Here is a 16,783-nt window from a genome sequence, read left to right as displayed (position 1 = left end):
TAATAAAAACCCGTTTGATACAGTCGTTATCGGTGCGAATATGAAAAACGTTAATAAAACATCCGGCATGTTTGTATTTTAGCCAAGGGGCGTATCTTTAATCTCTACTAAGCTTTCCGATAAGTATCTACAAAATGCTTTAAAGAACGATTTTTACTGTGACCATGCATCGCCATACTTGTTCTTGACAGATGGTGGTCCCGGTGGCATCGAAGGTTCCTCTGCCGAAGATGCACTGCCACGCCGTTCTGCCATATCGCGTCGAATAGGTGGACTGTCTTCGAGGATCGTTGCCGGCCGGTATGGTTGCTGCTGACGCTTGAGATACTCCTCTCGATTCTGTCGTCGCAGTTCCTCGTAGCTTTTGGATGCTTTCGGTGCGAGTGGCAACTGAAGATCCTCTTCGAAATTTGTGGTAGCTGGAATTGTGAAAGGTAATTGATAAATCGTCCAGCATTCTCGACTCAGCGCAACTTCTACTTACAGTCAACAGTTGGACGGCCGCTATCATCCAGTCCTGAATATTGTGGACCGTCGTAGTATAGGTTCATCGAACCGTTGCTGAGGAAGGATTCGTCAGCTTGTCGTTCACGTGCCGGTGTAGTTTCGAACGGTGTCAGCATACTCGAAGCACCGAAACCTTGATCCGGAAGGCTGCCAAAGGTAAGTATATAGGATTAGTAAGGGAACGTAGAGCTTGTTCCTTGTAAAATAACAATCGTACAACTTATCGGCCATTCCCGTGGTTCCTTGGCGGCGCTGTCGCATCATGTCGGCCAATCGAGAGTTGGGCAGCTGTAGAATCTTTTCGGCACATTTGCTCTGGTAGCTTATTTTGCCGATGAAGTAACCGAGCGTAACGCCCACCAATACCTTCGGGGCGGGACCGAACCGAACACTTGCCTGTGTAGATGTGGTTACAAATGATTAAATGCGTTCCCGAAACCGACACCCTAAACATCTCCCTTACCTTAAGGTACTTATTGTGTACTGCATACCAAGCACCAAATCCCATCACCGTCCCAAGTGGAAGAGATCGTTGAAAGAAGGATTCACGATTGCACTCGCGAAGGACTCGCAACTCTTCCGGGGAAAATTGGTAATTCTGCAGAATGGTAAAGTTTCACAACATTACATTACAATAAGGAGCGATTTTATTCTTTCTTACCAGTGCATTTCTCTGTGAATCTTCGGGCTGTTGCAATTGGTTGTTTTGTTGCATGATGAAGCTAGTATCTTTTGATTAAAAAGCACGTAAATATTCGATAGAAGGCTGTATTGTTATCCAGCAGCGAAAACAAAAATAATCAATTTTGACGAAACAGAGCCGGCACAGGTACGACACAGCTGACATTGACAGCTGACAAAGAGAAGAGACCCGATATTGTTTGGTTATCAAATTTTAACGCGTGGTTCTCGACTATTGTGAATATTTTTTTTAGTAAGATAAAATTCTAGTACTAATTAAAACTTTTTACCGTACAATTCCAAAATTACGGAATAAACAAAATCGCAACGGTTCGAAATTGGTCAACCGCGCGCATGTTGGCAACGCTGAACCGGTTGACGTGTGACAGTTGATAGCTGCTGTCAAAAATGAGCTGCTGTAAACAAAAAGAAAGGCGCAACAAAAATACGAACACCAAGCCAAGGAGAAAAGATTTCGTGTGAAAACCAAAACCGTGGGTAAAAAGGGTTTTACAGCACTCAAAAGAACATAACGATTGTACCTTCCAGGAAGCGTGAAGCGAAAGGCGTTGGTTTGGTGCTTGCGCTCGGGGTGGCAACTACAAATGCCAGCCAATAGGTACGAAAACCAGTCAGGAGCAGGAACACTACTACTATCGAAACGCGCCATGGGCATCGATTTCGATGTGATTGATTACATCAAAACGCTGAAAAAGGACAATGGTCCGTACAAATGTCCGTTGTGTGACAAAACGTACAAATCCGGGATTGGGTTGCAGTACCATCTGACTACCTATGACCACGAAAACCCGTCTCCGGCCGTACCAGCATCGGTGGCGACTCCCATCAAACAGAAGGGGCGCAAGCTGAAGGTGGGAGTAACGCCGAAGAATCAGATCGCTTCCAGTCCACCGAAGGAAGGGATTACGTATCTCGAGTCGGAACATCTGGTACGGCTCGATTGCAATGGCAAGACGGTGAAAATCCCTGTGCTTGACGCACTGCCCGTAATGTCGCTGGAGGAGTACGAAAGCAAGTGCAAAACGGCGTCGGATTTCGAAGCGTTTGCCGTGACACCACCGGAAGAGCCGGAAGTGCAGCTGCCGGAAGGGAAGTTTAAGGAGATCGAAGATTACACTATCTGTGATGCACCAGCACGTCCAAACGCGTATATCCGTTTCATTGAAAAGTCGAGCGAAGAGCTAGACGGTGAGGTGGAGTACGATGTTGACGAGGAGGACACGACCTGGTTGAGCATTATAAATGAGCGCCGGGCGGCGCAGAATGTTGGACCGGTGCCAGTGGATTCGCTCGAACTGCTGATGGATCGGTTGGAGAAGGAATCCTTCTTTCAGGCCGCCGCTAATGGACAAAACGGAGCCGTGGTAGATGATGATGCGGTGTGTTGTATCTGTATGGACGGGGAGTGTCAAAATACCAACGTGATTCTGTTCTGCGACATGTGCAATCTGGCCGTACATCAGGATTGCTACGGTGTGCCATACATTCCCGAGGGTCAGTGGCTTTGTCGAAGGTGTTTGCAGAGTCCGAGCCGTCCGGTGGACTGTGTGCTGTGTCCCAACACTGGCGGTGCATTCAAGCAGACCGACCATGGCCAGTGGGCTCACGTGGTGTGTGCATTGTGGATACCCGAGGTTCGGTTCGCCAACACCGTGTTTCTGGAACCGATCGATTCGATCGAAACCATCCCAGCAGCCCGCTGGCGCTTGACGTGCTACATCTGCAAGCAGAAGGGCAATGGAGCTTGCATTCAGTGTAACAAAACGTACTGTTATGCGGCATTTCACGTGACCTGTGCACAGCAGGCGGGTTTGTGCATGCGCATGGATACGGTGAAGGGCACGGATAGCAACCCGGTGGTGGTACAGAAGATGGCCTACTGCGATGCACACACACCGCTGAACGCACTGCAGACAACACCGGGCAACTCGCCCGAGGGTGGTCCACCAACGGACGCACGGGAAGTGACGCGGGAAAAGATGAAAAAAGCCCGGAAGCTGCTTGCGCTGAAGCGGACCAGTGCACCGGTTATTCTCATACCGACGATACCGCAGAACCGAATCGAGGAAATCTCGTCGCTGGTAAACATTCCGAAGAAGCAACAATTCATACAGCGTCTCATTGCCTACTGGACGCTCAAGCGTCAGTACCGGAATGGTGTTCCTTTGCTGCGTCGACTGCAGTCACAGGGACAAGCGCAGGGAACGGGCATTCCCGGATGTCGCGATCGAACCGACGGATCGCCGGACGCTCAGGAACTCTATCAGCAGCTCAAGTATTGGCAGTGTCTCCGGCAGGATCTGGAACGGTCGCGGTTGCTCTGTGAGTTGGTGCGCAAGCGCGAGAAGATTAAGCTCATTTTGATCAAAACAACCGAACAGCTCGTGATGGCCACGCTGAATCCCATCGAGAGTGTTTTGCATCGCATACTGGACCAGCTGGAGGCGAAGGACGATAAGGAGATTTTCCGTGAACCGGTCGACACGGAGGAGGTACCGGACTATATGGACATTGTGAAGCATCCGATGGATCTGGGCACAATGAGACAGAAGCTTAAACGCGGCATGTACGTTCGGATTGAAGATCTGGAGCAAGACTTTGCGCTGATGATACGGAACTGTTTGGCTTACAACAATAAGGACACCATGTTTTACCGGGCGGGTGTACGGATGCGAGATGCCGGTGCGATCGTGTTTCGAACGGTTCGTAAAGAGCTCGAACGAGCTGGCCATTTCCAACAGCCACCACCGGTTGTTGCGTCTTTGCCTTCCAGTGCTAGTACACCGGTCGCTTCTGCTGCTGCTCCTAGTAGTAGTAGCAGTGCCCGAGCGATTGGTTCCAACGAGGACAACATTGCGATGGACATTGAGAATGAGCTTACGAAGATTACCGGACAGTCGGCAAACGCAGATCACATCGGCAAACTGCAGACGTTGCTGAGCAAAGCGAACGGTATCCGTCATGCGCTTACGCGCTCAAAGCGCATCAAACAGATACGCAATGAGATTGCGCGTGTGAAGCGTGCGATCAGCAAAGATCCGGAGCGTGCCTTGGTAAGAAAGCGATAATGAGAATGGTTTCGACGGATGCGTAGTATTATAATTTAAAAGTATTCTTGCCCGCAGCTAAACGATCGCAGTATGTCATCGGAATTAATGGGAACGGGAGCAAGTCTTTCGTCGCTCGGTGGAGCAGGTGGATCATTGTCTCTTGCCGGTTCTTTACATTCACCGAAAAAGCATTTGACCCATGGTCATCCGGAGCCTTCCACTAGCGGTTTAGTAGGAAGCAGTCTATCGGCCATCCAGAAACATCACCAAATCACGCCGGAAGCAAGTCCCCACAAAGTGCTTAACAACAGTCCTTCTCCATCGGGCGTTAATCGACGGTAAGACAACAATGAATTAAATTTAATTTAATTTCTTATATATTAATGACTAAACCTTCATTACCTTCCAATAGAACGGCGGTTCTATTCACACGAAAAGCTCAAGCGGCCTTGAAGAAGCCGGAAACACCGCTGAAACCGGATGGAACAGGTGTCGGAACAGGCGCTGGTAGTAGTGGGGCAGGTGGTGGTGGCGGTGCTGGTGGTACAGGTGGTGGCCCAAGCGCAAGCGCAACGGTAACTCCAATGACAACGACGGAACTGCTTCAGAAGACGGCCAAGAAGATCAATCGTGGCAAGCGGATCGGTAAAAGTGGGAAAAGCATTGAATCGTTCCTGGAGGCAACGTCCGCTTCGGCACTGGACGGTAAACCGATCGAGCGGAAATCATTGGAAACCATTCCGGACAGTTTTCGGGTGTACCGGGGCCAGCAGGATCGAGAAATTAGTGACTCGGAGAGCAATCTCAGCCTTACCGGTAGTACCTGCAGCAGTTGCAGTGGATTTAGTGGCAGTGGAACGGAATCGGAGTTTGGGTAAGTGGAATGAATTAAGGAAACTCCTAAAGCCGACCGATGTACAATTTTCTTTTCTTTCTTTTTGATCTATCTGTCCGTAGCTCAAGCAATGACGATTCATACTGCGACTCAGAGATGTCCTCCAACAGCGAACAGGATGTTGAATCCTTCCCAGAAAAACCAGCCCTCGAACCATTGAAGCTTGTGTGGGCCAAATGTCGCGGCTATCCGTGGTATCCAGCGCTGATAATCGATCCAAACATTCCAAAAGGCTTCGTACACAATGGTGTCCCATTGCCGGCTCCCCCGGCGGACGTACTGGCCCTCCGCAGCAACTATGACGAGCCCGTCTTTTTGGTGTTGTTTTTCGACGTCAAGCGCACGTGGCAATGGTTGCCGGTTGGCAAGCTGGAACTGCTCGGTGTTGATAAGGAACTGGACCAGAGCAAACTGATCGAGTCACGAAAGCCGACCGAACGGAAGGCGGTGAACAAGGCGTACCAGGAAGCGCTCCACTATCATAGCCAGGTTTCGAGTGCGGATGGACCGGCCGGGAAGTTATGATGCTATGGGAGTGGGTTGACGGAAGCAGGATTTGTTACGTCACAGGGAGACCATTCGGAAGAGCAGGAAGAGGATGAAAGGGAAGAAGAGGAGGATGAAGAGGAATCGTGTTAATTTTATCGTCGTGTTGTCAGTTTTTTACGATATGCGTACCAAGTTGAGGTGAGAGGAAGTTTTCTTGATTTTAATGTGTAAAAATGATTGTTTCAAATTTTGTGCGTGTGTAAGTTGTTGGTGGAAGCGCTTTAAGAAAGGACGTTGGACAGCATCCCATTCGATGAACAAATGTTATTGAAAAAAAAACAAAGCTAGTTTTATTTGGCTTGACGAAGAAGTAAAGGTGTCCGCACGGTTAGTAATTAAGTGTTAAGGAGGTGTTGCGTGCATTTGTTTTTTCTCCTTCTCTCTCTCTCTCTCTCTCTCTCTCTCTCTCTCTCTCTATCTCATTTTACCGTTGTACGAGTTTAGACATAGGGAGTAGAAAGGTTTCGTTTCGTTCATCATCATCACCATCATCATGATTATCATCACTAGACCGAGAGGCCAGTTTATAGGAACCTCCGATATTTTTTTTTCTTTCACTGATTGTCGTTTTTGTTTTGAATTTTATGTAAGGACGCTAGTAGATAATAAAGAATACGACGTATATGGGAGTGTGTATGGCTGCGGAAGACGCCGCCATGCCATTCTACAAGGCTATAAACTATTTATACATTCATAGTGAGCGATTTATCAAGAAACGCAGCATCATCCCCCTCATATTTCGGAAAGGACCGGAAATTAAATAACAAAAAACATCATCAGGCGTCGACTATCGAACGAAGCAAGAAAATTAAATAAATAAACAAAAAAACGGAACAATTTTTAATAAAGAATGTCCCTTCTGAGACGCTCGATCATGAAAGCAAAAAAAAATCGCACATCGAACACGCATAATACGCTGGGTTTGCTTCGTCTTCTATCAAGGCAAGCCGGCCGGCTTTGATATTTATCCGAACCAGTGAAAGTGGTTAAAGAAGTGAGATGGATGAGAGTGTCACCACTCTCACCTTTCACCTCTCACTAGTTCATGCGTTAGTACGACGGCAGCGCTGCTCTCGATAAGCTAATCGGCGTCGGTGTTGATCATTCGTTCTGCAGCTTCGTTCTAGACCGGTCGATCTTCTTACAGCGGTACTTGAGGTGCGCGCGCGCGTTTGTTGTGTGTCGGTAAGGAAAAGTGGTGGAAAATGGGCAGAAAATGTGGAAAATAACACGCTAGAATGCGTTAGCGGTTGGGTGCTATCGAAAATTCGGTGGGTTTTAAGGTATAAGCCGCATTATATCGGCAAGAAAAAGAAGCACTTGTGGCGTATGTCGGTGCGCGTCGGTTCCTTTGGGGAGGGTGTTAAAAGTGGTTAAAAAAGGCATTTGGTGAAAAAGTGCTTATAGTTATGTGTTGTGGAGGGGAAAAGGAAAGTGAAAAATGTGAAAAAATGGTAAATTTCTAGTGAAAATTGTGTATAAAAGTGCAGTTTTGTGTGTTGCAAAAGTTAGCACGTGGTTTTTTCGCACGTTCGCCATTTTCAAAAAAAGCTCCAATTATTCGCATTCGACGCGATAGCGTCCTCTTCGGGTGTGGGTGTGCGTGTGTGGGTAAAGGAAAATGAGAGTGCAAAAGTGAGTTATATTCGGTGAGTGTTATCACCTGCTCGATCATCCAATGTGCGTGCAGCGTGCAGTGTTGAGTGAGTGTGTGCGTGCGTGTGCTCTTCAATGTGATAACAAAGCAGTCGACAGATCAATCGGTGATCGCAACAATCAGCAAACACAGGTAAGGCTTCAAACGCGAGATTATTTATACTGATTTATTTTTGTTACTGCCCGCTTCATTTACAGTTCCCGCACTTGTTCACATCCTATGTTTTGCTTTTAAATACAGCTCAAACAGCTCTCGATTATCGCTTCAACTACACTAATTTAGTACCTGCTCTTACACTTCTACGCCCTAATTCAGACTAACAGCATTGTGCCTTGCTTCCTTCCTGCGCTATATTTACACTTTTACAAATGTTCCGTTTTGCCGCCCTTTTTAACCGAGTGGCTACAGCTTGGTGGAGATTTTTTTTTCTCACCTCAGTGTCTTTAGTTCCGAAATCGATCAATTTATCACAACAAGATGATCGCGCAGTTGCGTACATGTGCGTAATTCTCTCGTGTCAGTGACCGGGAACCTCTCGTATCGGGTTGTGCGGTCAGCAGAATCCCTGAACGCGTCACTTGTAGTACGTCGACTGTAATGGCCGGCCGGAAGAGGTGTAGGTGCTCATTGGTATGCTGCTTTGCGACTTTGTTGTACCACCTCCACCACCACCGCCAGTTAGTCCGCCACCTCCTATCGTTCCGCCGAGTGTACTTCCACCGCCGTACAGCTGCTCTGCACCGGTCGGTGCGTAATCCACATCGTAGTAGATACCCGACTAAGGATAAGAAAGGAACAAAAGTGCGTCAGAAAAGGAAAAAAATTGATACATTTCACATTCCCCGAAGAGGCGCTTACCGTTACGCTTGCATTGCTGCGACTCTTTGGCCGTGGGACGTTAAAGTTGCGTCCCAACAGATCAGCACGATCCTCTTCCTCGCTCGAGCTGGAATTTTCCAACGTTCGCATACCATTCCGGTTTAGCCCAAGAGTCCTGTAACAGATTCGAAAAGCAAGTTGTGACTTAATTGTCGATCGCTCTTCGCTTGGCGCCATCTTACCTTGGCAACGGGACTGGCGGTAAGGTTCCGGTGTGCATTGGCAAGGTGCCATGTAGCGAGAGTGTGTTCATGCTACCTATCGTCTGCAAATTAGGATAGCCAAACATGGCTGACGATGGGCGTCCTGCAACGGGTTCAGCCTGATAACGAAAATAAAAAAAAAAACAAAAGATTAATAAACTCTTGGTCCCCGTTTTTCTTGCGCCGCGTTCTGTTGCGTACATCGATGTAGCTTACCGCGTAATGATTCGCTTGAGCCATTACGTCCGCAATCTGTGCCCATCGCATACGATCCTCTAGGGTCACCTGGTACGGTGCCTGTCCCATGACCGGTGTCTTTACCTGTCCATTGCCAAGATAACCGAACACTGGGCTGCCCATGGCGTTTTTGTGCTCACGCTGCCACTTCCGGCTGCAAAGGAAAGGTAATGGAAATTAGTCTTGGATCGAATTCTTCCCAAATGCTCCAGTCCACTTACCTCCACATAACGAGACAGATAAGGGTAAGCACGATGATAACAACTGCGGCAACCGATGCTCCCACGGCCACACCAAGCACTTCGCCATCGATCTCACATTGCGTGCCATAGTAGCTGCCGAGACACTTGCACACCTGCCTGTTGTTGGCGTTATCGTAGCTACAGGTGCCACGGTTCGTACAGTACGACTCCGGACACGATAGACACTCACGTCCTGCACGCTGCGGTTGATCGGCCCACGGATCTCGGAAACCAACGTTACACTCGCACCGGAACGTGCCAAACAAATTGGTACAGTGGGCCTCCTCATCGCAATCATTTAACTCATCCGAAGTGCACTCATCCACGTCCTGCACGCTCGAAACGGCTCCCGTTGGTGCCTCAACGTACAGTGCCGAGTTGCCAATGTTGTTGTTCCGCCGGTGAATGACACCCAACAAATGGCGCTGGATGTCGGACCGTAGGGCGGGTCGAAGTGTTTCTGCGTTTTCGTCCAGGTTGACGGTGTAGTTTACAAACACGGCACCGGACGCAGAACCAGAAACGGAAGATCCAGCGCTAGGATTGACGGTGTAGATGCCGTTGATGCGTGCCTCCAGGAACTCGTCCGAGAATGGGGTCATCGACATTGCCGAATCCATCTGGTGGAACAGAAACAAAAACCGCACAAGATCAGTGAAAATTCGATCAGTAAAATGGTCGTGACTTACCGCTCGGATGGCCTCATAGCTTAGCTGCTGGTACTTCTCGCTGCTCCGGTCTGCCAGTGACACATCCCAATGGATCCGTCGCTCATAGATTTTGTCCACTCGCATCGACAACATCAGTGACACGATCCGTCTACATGGTTCCCGATGCTTGCGTCTAGCGTACCCCGGACGGCAGTGACAGCTGGACACACCGTTCTCCGTCTTACAGCGTTCGTTCTGAGCCTGATCGCAGGTGGAATCATCACCCACAATGCAGGTATCGATGCGTACCGGTGGCAGTCCCAGTGCTCCCGGATACTTCGGACGACTCTGGTGTACCGAGGGGGCACGCTGAAGTTGTCCCGAACCACCCGTGGGCGGTTTGTTTCCACCGATCGGTCCAGCATGTACGGGAGATTCCGTTTCCGGCACGGCATACCCAGTGCCGACGATACCCGGCTGCAGGGCAGGAGGTGTTGGGCCAAGTTTGGGAGGTTTAGGCCGCTCCGTAGACGCCGGAGGTCCGGCTGATCGTGTCGGAGTGGGTTGGATTTGTGTTTTCTGACCGCGTTGTGTTTCCGTACCGAACAGATCGATGTACGATCGTTTACCATCGATCGAAACGAACCCATCGGTACCGGTACCCGTGAGAATAATACTGGCCTCGGGTCCAGTCCCCGGTCCGGGTCGATTGTAGTAGGGATTGATTTTGATCGTTTGCTGTGACCCGGAACCACCTGCACCGCCCGGTCCTTGGATGGCGGACAGCGTAACATCGAAGATCTCACCGTAGTTCGGAGGACGCGCACCCGCCGCTATCCCTGATCCTCCGGACCCGGGAGGAGGAGGAGCTGTGTAGATCTCCGGTCGATTGGCGAACGGTGGTAGGTTCTGGGTGCGGATGGCATTGCTGCTACCGGATCCTGCCCCACCACCCGGTTTGAAGTCTGGATCGTCCAGCACCAGTCCTGGCCGGGGTTGGAATCGATAGTCTGGTGGAGGTTTTGTTGTGTCCGTCGATGCTGTCGCCGAACTCTTTGTTGGAGATATTACATCCGAAGTTATGCTTTCCGATGGAGCAGCATTCGTTGTGGTGGTCGTTTTCGTGATCGTGGATGTTTCCGACGTAGGCAGCAGTGTAGGTGTTGGAGTGATTGTAATCGAATGATCACCTTCTCCACTGGTCGAGGGTTCTAGCACACCTGTGCTGCTTGTAATGATCGCACTACTCGTAGATGGCGTAGGTTCTAGCACTCCACTTGACGGGAGATATTCAATCGAGTTGATCTCGTATACGCTTGGTACCACTTCTGGATCGTAAGTCTCACCGTTCGGACCGTTCGCAGGCATCACACTGGCAGCACTGGTTGCCGACTCGATCGTATACTGCACCTCCGTCGGTACTGTTGTCGGTCGTCGTTTGTTCGATGCTTCCTCCGCCGGTTTATTCTCTTCCAAATCCGCATTGGAAGCGGCCGCGGTGGTTGTGGTGACGTCAACCTCTGGATTCGTTTCAGTCGTTCCTTGTGTCGTAGTCGGATAGTTTCCTCCAGCGCTGGGAAGTTCGTAGGGAGGATCCTCGATCACCTTTTCGGTAACGTTGTCGATCGCATTACCACCATCGTTGTTGGTGGGAATCGCTATAGGACCCGTGTTGGATGGACCACTTCCATCGTAATTGGACGGATCCGGTCGATAATCGAGATTGGTTGGGTACGGTTTGTAGGGTGGAATCGGCCTTCGATTAGGAGATATCGGTGGCCGTGGTTTAGGTCTCTGCCAGGGCGGTCTGTTTTGTGATACAAATCCAGGTCGATAGGTTTGCTGCATCGAAGGTACAATCTGCTCTGGGATTGGGACTCCTGTGAGGAAGGGACGCACGGGATGATCTGGTCGCGGTCCTTGCGATGGTCCGCCCGACTGCTGTCCTTGGTCCTGCTGCAGCAGAGGGCGCGTAGAAGTGGGTGCACCCAGTTCTCCTTCATACTCGTTCGGTAGCGGTTGAGCTTCGGATATGCGTGGTGGACCTCGGTTGTTGATGCGAGTCGCCGAATGACGCCGTGTGGGCTGTGGATTCGCATGCACGTTAACGTTTCCATTTAGGAGCTTCACAATACCCGTGATGATGTCCTGAATGTCTGGATTCGGATTCTGACGGCTACCTTGTGGTTGCACCGGGCCCTGAACTCTGAACGGTGGAGGACGCTGCTGTTGTGAAGCTAGAACTGCTCGCTGAACGTTTGATATGTTCATGGCCAGCTCCTTGGTTCGTTGGTAGGACTCGTCGAGTAAATCCTTTCCATTGCGTCCAGACGGCCCAGCGCTCGTTTCCAGAACACTGTTACTATTGCTATCGAACGACACGGCAAGTAGACTTCTGTCTCCAGTGCTAGACCTGGGCGTGAGTTCGTTCATAATGGGGGCGGCTGATCGTTTCGATTTGCCTGCCAGTGGTACGTCCGGAAACTGTGGACGGTTACTACAGTCTTGTGATGTACTACAGCTAGTAGTTTGCTTTGGAATGGAGCTTGCTGTGGCCACCGCCGTTAGGCAGAGACAGATCAACATGGCGGCTATCAGTCGGTAGATGTACATCTGTACGGATACGGGAATTTCCCTACAATTGTTGTGTCCTTTTGCTGGCATGACGGTGTAACGAGATGAGTCCAGAACGTGCTTGAAACTTCTTGAAACTCTCTTCTCTGCTTGAGCTTCCTTCTGGGACTTATCTTCTAGAGTAGCTAATGCTCGTCCAACGTATTTAATCAGTGTCCAGTATGTTCTGAACTATTTTCGTTTGGTGGCAGGAAAATGTAGCACACCGTAATAACTGCTGCTGGACGATGATGATGAGGATGATGCCGTGTTGAGCTGCTGCGCTCTTTCGGCGCTCATTTTATCCTCCGGCGCCTGTTCATTCGCACGAGCTGGGAGAAGGAGAACGAGAAAGAGAATAGAAGAAAATGTTTTAATAAAAATAAACAAGATTCATTTGCTTAAATTGTGCCACTGCAAGATCAGTTCCCGCTATCAGCCTTCTAAAGCCAATTGCCCGCATTCCTAAAAACAAGTTTAAAAATGGGATAAACTGCATGTACGGGGCATTATTTATAAATTTTCTAGCCTCTTTTGCTACCCATGAAACTAAAACCGGCTAATAATGCATATATTCGCCAAACCAACCACTAATGTTACTCCCCTGACGACTGCCAAGAGATCATATCTGGATCATGCGATCTCTCAGCAGCAGCATGCGAATTGCGAACACCCGCCGCAAATGTGTTTACATCTTTCTTTTGGACCCCGCTCGCACACACACACACACACACACAGCACACAGATCCACACATGTACGCAAATCTTTATCCGGTGTGACCCCAAAAATGTACTCCGTTTCGGGTAGGTTCGGGAGAGAAAATTGTTAAACCAGCTTTTCACCCGAGCCAGCCCGAGCAGAGCCCCGCACGCGAACGGGCCAGATAGCAAAACCTGCAAATGCAACCTGTTCCTTCCCTCCATCTCCATCCGGGTCTGTCTGCCGATTGTGCTAAAAAGCTCAATTCCTGCGTGCGTTTTCTCTCATTCGCAGCTCGTTACGATCCCACACCCTCCCCCCGTCCACCCAATGATCGGTTCGGTGCAATGCTTTTCCATCCATTTCCCGCTGGAATTCGATGGAAAAAAGAGATTTTTGTTTTTCTGCAGTTTCCAGTGCACTGTTGTTTGGCCATTCGGTTTTCCAATCGTAGTGATGGTGATGATCCAGAAATCTATTCAATTTATTCGTATTGCTCTAAGTGCTCGGATAAAATGTGTCCGACGCATGCACGAGCTTCATTGTCGGGCCGGAAATTCCCGCGGTGCATCCATAACAGCGCGCGGAACTCATAACTTAGCCTCCTTCTACTGACCGTTCGACCGATCGATCGATGATATTATTCCGGTCAGGAAATAGTTCAAATAACAGTGCATCACGACCACGCAGCACCCGCAGCACGCTTGGGGGAACGAGTGAGGTAAGGCTAAATTGTTGTTTGCGGATGGGCGCGCAAACAGATGAATTCGACGATAATGCCGGGAAAATGGTAAAGGGGGGGGGGGGGGGGGGGGGAGGGGACGGTGACTTAAGATTTCAATCCATTTGAGCCGTAAACAAGCCAAGAAAACCGTTTCTTTTCCCCTATCAACACACACACAGTGAATGCGTGGCGTTGCGTTTCGTCGTGATTTGTAGTTCGCGAGGAAACGTTTCAATTTGTTGCACGAGGTTTCAAGTTTCCCGGCGAATTATCACACACAGCAGGGTTGTTTAATTAAGTACTCTTCCACCTGCAGTGTGGATATTCAATTTCTTCAAAGCATTTCAAAAACGGGATGCAACAAATTAATTTAATTGTACTTTATTCATTCACTACAACCACTATCTGATCTGATTTATTTATGCATAAAATAGGTGCCTAACATTTCAACAATCAGTTGCAATTAGTACGCATTTTCGAATGCGCATTGTGCCCTTTTCCTTCTGCACGATCTCTTGCCGGAAGTGGCAATAAATCGGCTGAATTTGGTGCGCGTAAGTTTCACTTTCGTACTGCATATTGAGTAACTGACTCACACCACACCGTTTCGCTACCGGAATGTCCAAACCTCGACACAGGACGACGACGACGACGCGGTGTGTAGTAACGAAATGGGCAAACAAAAGACAGCAAGCGACGAACCCGAACAAATCGTTCGTGATCGTGTTTGATCACCCCGAACGATCAATTTGCTTGTGCGTCCCCCGGTCTACCGCTTCCTAGTTACGCCTTCCGATGCTCGAACTTGCCTTCGAAGTGCTGCTTTACTTCGTGCTTAATTTACTCTTACTTTCGATGGATCATCACACGATCTGCGAAGCAATTGGCGATCGATGTTTGAAAGTTTGGAAAACCGATCGATCGGAAGTTTGATTTGTTTTCTGCTTTTGCGTCGTTCGTCAATTGGACGCTTGTCTTGCGATGCTTCGCTCGATTATTACATTGTTACCTAGCTTCGAAGGTAATTATATTATTTAGCTTTAGTTTTAAGTTCATGACCTTAATGTTAGTACCCACAGGAGTTCGATGAAATGATCGAGCGATGGGAGAGCAGTGTGATCGTACTTACGCACTTGCTTGTGGAAATGTTTTATACCGTGCAAGATCATCCCTTCCCAAGCGAACTAAGTCTCTTGGTTTTGGTCGTTGGCTTTGCTCTGTTTGCTCTCTCTCTTTCTCTCTTTCTCTCTCTCTCTCTCTCTCTCTCTCTCTCTCTCGTTGGAGAAGGGTGAAGAAACCTCCGTTAATTGAATATCTTCCTGTTCCCTGCTCACCCGGAACTCATTACAAGCTCGTTTTGTTGCTGCTGTGGGCTTATTGGGGTATTGTTTTCGACATTGGCGCAGATAGTAGATCATTCCTCCCAAAGGGGGCGAGCGAAAGGCAACTAGTTCCAGCTGAGTTGTTCGACCGCCATACCGCCTTGCCATACGTTGCTGTTTCGCATTAAAGCTCAGAATCCGGGATCGCTTACCTTGCCGGGCTCGAAGCGAAATGGCCTTCTGGAGCAATTGTTATGCAGAGGTACTTTCCGATGACTAACTTATTTGCGGGCGCGTGTTATGAGCGGTGGGTGAGTTATAGGCTTGCGTCAGAGACAGAGTCACCGTGCGTGTCCGGGTCGGCGACGACGACAGCGGCAACATTTCGACACATGCACATTGTGTTTGGAGCAATTCAACCTCCTTTTCTAGACAGACCCGGGGAGGAGGAGAAAGGCACATGTTACGAAATGCAAATTCGGTGAGCATGCGATAGTTTCTTCAGCCTATCTTCAGCTACGCCACCGTGCCGACCGTGTGACTGTCATGCGTAAAATTGTATTTTTTATCAAACGTGCCGTGTTGTTGGCGGCCATACCATGCGCCCCCGACAAGGCGGCGAGTTCATTTGGAACCGGATCCACCAGCGACAATTGTTTGCAATCGCGGCAAAGGCACTGCCTATCGAGGCTAACCGAATGCATCTATGCTACAAGCGGCATCGGTATGCCACGGTGCGCCCGTGCAAGAAAACTGTAATAAGCCAATGCTGCTGCTGCTGCTGCTGCTCCACTTGTTTCCTCTTGTCTCTCGCGTCGAGAAGTTGACAGAGTTTTGCCAATTTTTTGCTGTTGTCCTTCCTTTACCGCTGTTGGTGCATGGTTTTGTTTCCATCCCCGATCTTAGTGAAAGTTTGTTTCCGCACTCCAAAATATGCATTTTCGCATTTCGATTTCACCAAGCCCAAAAGAGTGAGCTTGTTTATCGATAATCATCCTCCCCGTGGAACCACAAAGAGCACGGGTAGAATATATTCTGTCGCGTGGAACAGGTTCGGTTTGGAAGCGAAATTTTTTAACACCTTTTTGCGTGGAATCTTGTCGCGGAAAAATCGAAAGGCCAGGCAGAGCGATAAAAACGTATTAATTATTTGACGCTTATCGTCGGGATTGGAACGATTTTGATGCGAAAGATCGTGTGGAAGAAAAAAAACCCCATAAAGCTTGGCTAAAAACCATGTGGTATCAGATTTGGTTTTGCTCTCCTCCCGAAGTCGACATATTTATAGCACTTTCTTCATCTTTGATTATGGTAGAAACGGATGGGAACGGGCTACGCCGTTGATTAATAGTTTGATGAATTTATGATCGCTTTAAAGCGAAAAGGGTTGCCAGATAGCAACAGACTGCGGGTCTGCTTCAGAACACCGGTAAGACGTTATCAACCGCTTATTATTAATCATCAAAAAGCATTCCAATTGATTGATTATTTATGCTTTAAGCACTGAGCCAATTGAGTTCAAATGTTTCAAGACGAATTAAGCGCACAAGAAGACTATCGTTGTGTTTTACCTTTCTCAAATGTTGTGGCATTACGGGTCAACAGTTTGAGCTGCTGAAGGTAAGCGAATCAGAGCGAAAGCGAAAGAAGTAGCGATAAAAAAATACAAAACAATTTTTAAAAAATGCAACTTCTCAAGCACGAACTATTTCGCCCCAATAATCGTACATTTTGTACATTACACCTGTGCAGCAAAGGCAGAAATGACGAAAAACGAAACGCAACAGCACGTCCATGGTACGGTATTTCACTTTTTTATACCTTTTCATGTGTCGTTTTTCCACCAACACTGG

At 48.7% G+C, this 16,783-nt stretch overlaps 5 protein-coding genes across 5 annotated transcripts in view; 2 read left to right on the top strand and 3 right to left on the bottom strand.

Annotated features, from left to right (window-relative positions):
- Nucleotides 1–16,783, bottom strand: part of LOC126561202 (WD repeat-containing protein 61) — a gene marked incomplete at its 5' end in the record, with an annotated part of 144,319 nt that overhangs the window by 43,392 nt on the left and 84,144 nt on the right. The window lies entirely within an intron of this gene.
- LOC126562157 (cytosolic non-specific dipeptidase) overlaps nucleotides 1–16,783 on the top strand; it is a 57,180-nt gene that overhangs the window by 2,602 nt on the left and 37,795 nt on the right. The gene's annotated exons all lie outside the window — the stretch shown is intronic.
- Nucleotides 93–1,268, bottom strand: LOC126562805 (OCIA domain-containing protein 1). The gene is made up of 5 exons (XM_050219388.1): nucleotides 1,169–1,268; nucleotides 971–1,105; nucleotides 725–903; nucleotides 485–654; nucleotides 93–419 (listed from the first exon to the last, which is right to left on the bottom strand). Exons 1-5 carry the CDS (start codon nucleotides 1,220–1,222, stop codon nucleotides 154–156), a joined length of 804 nt encoding a protein of 267 aa, XP_050075345.1. The 5' UTR covers nucleotides 1,223–1,268; the 3' UTR covers nucleotides 93–153.
- LOC126561432 (bromodomain-containing protein 1) lies at nucleotides 1,784–5,774 on the top strand. The gene is made up of 4 exons (XM_050217570.1): nucleotides 1,784–4,262; nucleotides 4,335–4,597; nucleotides 4,672–5,133; nucleotides 5,217–5,774. Exons 1-4 carry the CDS (start codon nucleotides 1,794–1,796, stop codon nucleotides 5,677–5,679), a joined length of 3,657 nt encoding a protein of 1,218 aa, XP_050073527.1. The 5' UTR covers nucleotides 1,784–1,793; the 3' UTR covers nucleotides 5,680–5,774.
- Nucleotides 7,935–12,244, bottom strand: LOC126561395 (nascent polypeptide-associated complex subunit alpha, muscle-specific form-like). The gene is made up of 6 exons (XM_050217508.1): nucleotides 9,611–12,244; nucleotides 8,901–9,541; nucleotides 8,644–8,833; nucleotides 8,422–8,561; nucleotides 8,219–8,354; nucleotides 7,935–8,138 (listed from the first exon to the last, which is right to left on the bottom strand). Exons 1-6 carry the CDS (start codon nucleotides 12,233–12,235, stop codon nucleotides 7,935–7,937), a joined length of 3,936 nt encoding a protein of 1,311 aa, XP_050073465.1. The 5' UTR covers nucleotides 12,236–12,244.

The sequence above is a fragment of the Anopheles maculipalpis genome, chromosome 3RL (genome assembly GCF_943734695.1).
Source record: "Anopheles maculipalpis chromosome 3RL, idAnoMacuDA_375_x, whole genome shotgun sequence".
NCBI classification, from domain to species: Eukaryota; Metazoa; Arthropoda; class Insecta; order Diptera; family Culicidae; genus Anopheles; species Anopheles maculipalpis.
The sequence above is the reverse complement of the archived record's forward strand: the minus strand, read 5'-3'. Positions and strand labels throughout refer to the sequence as shown.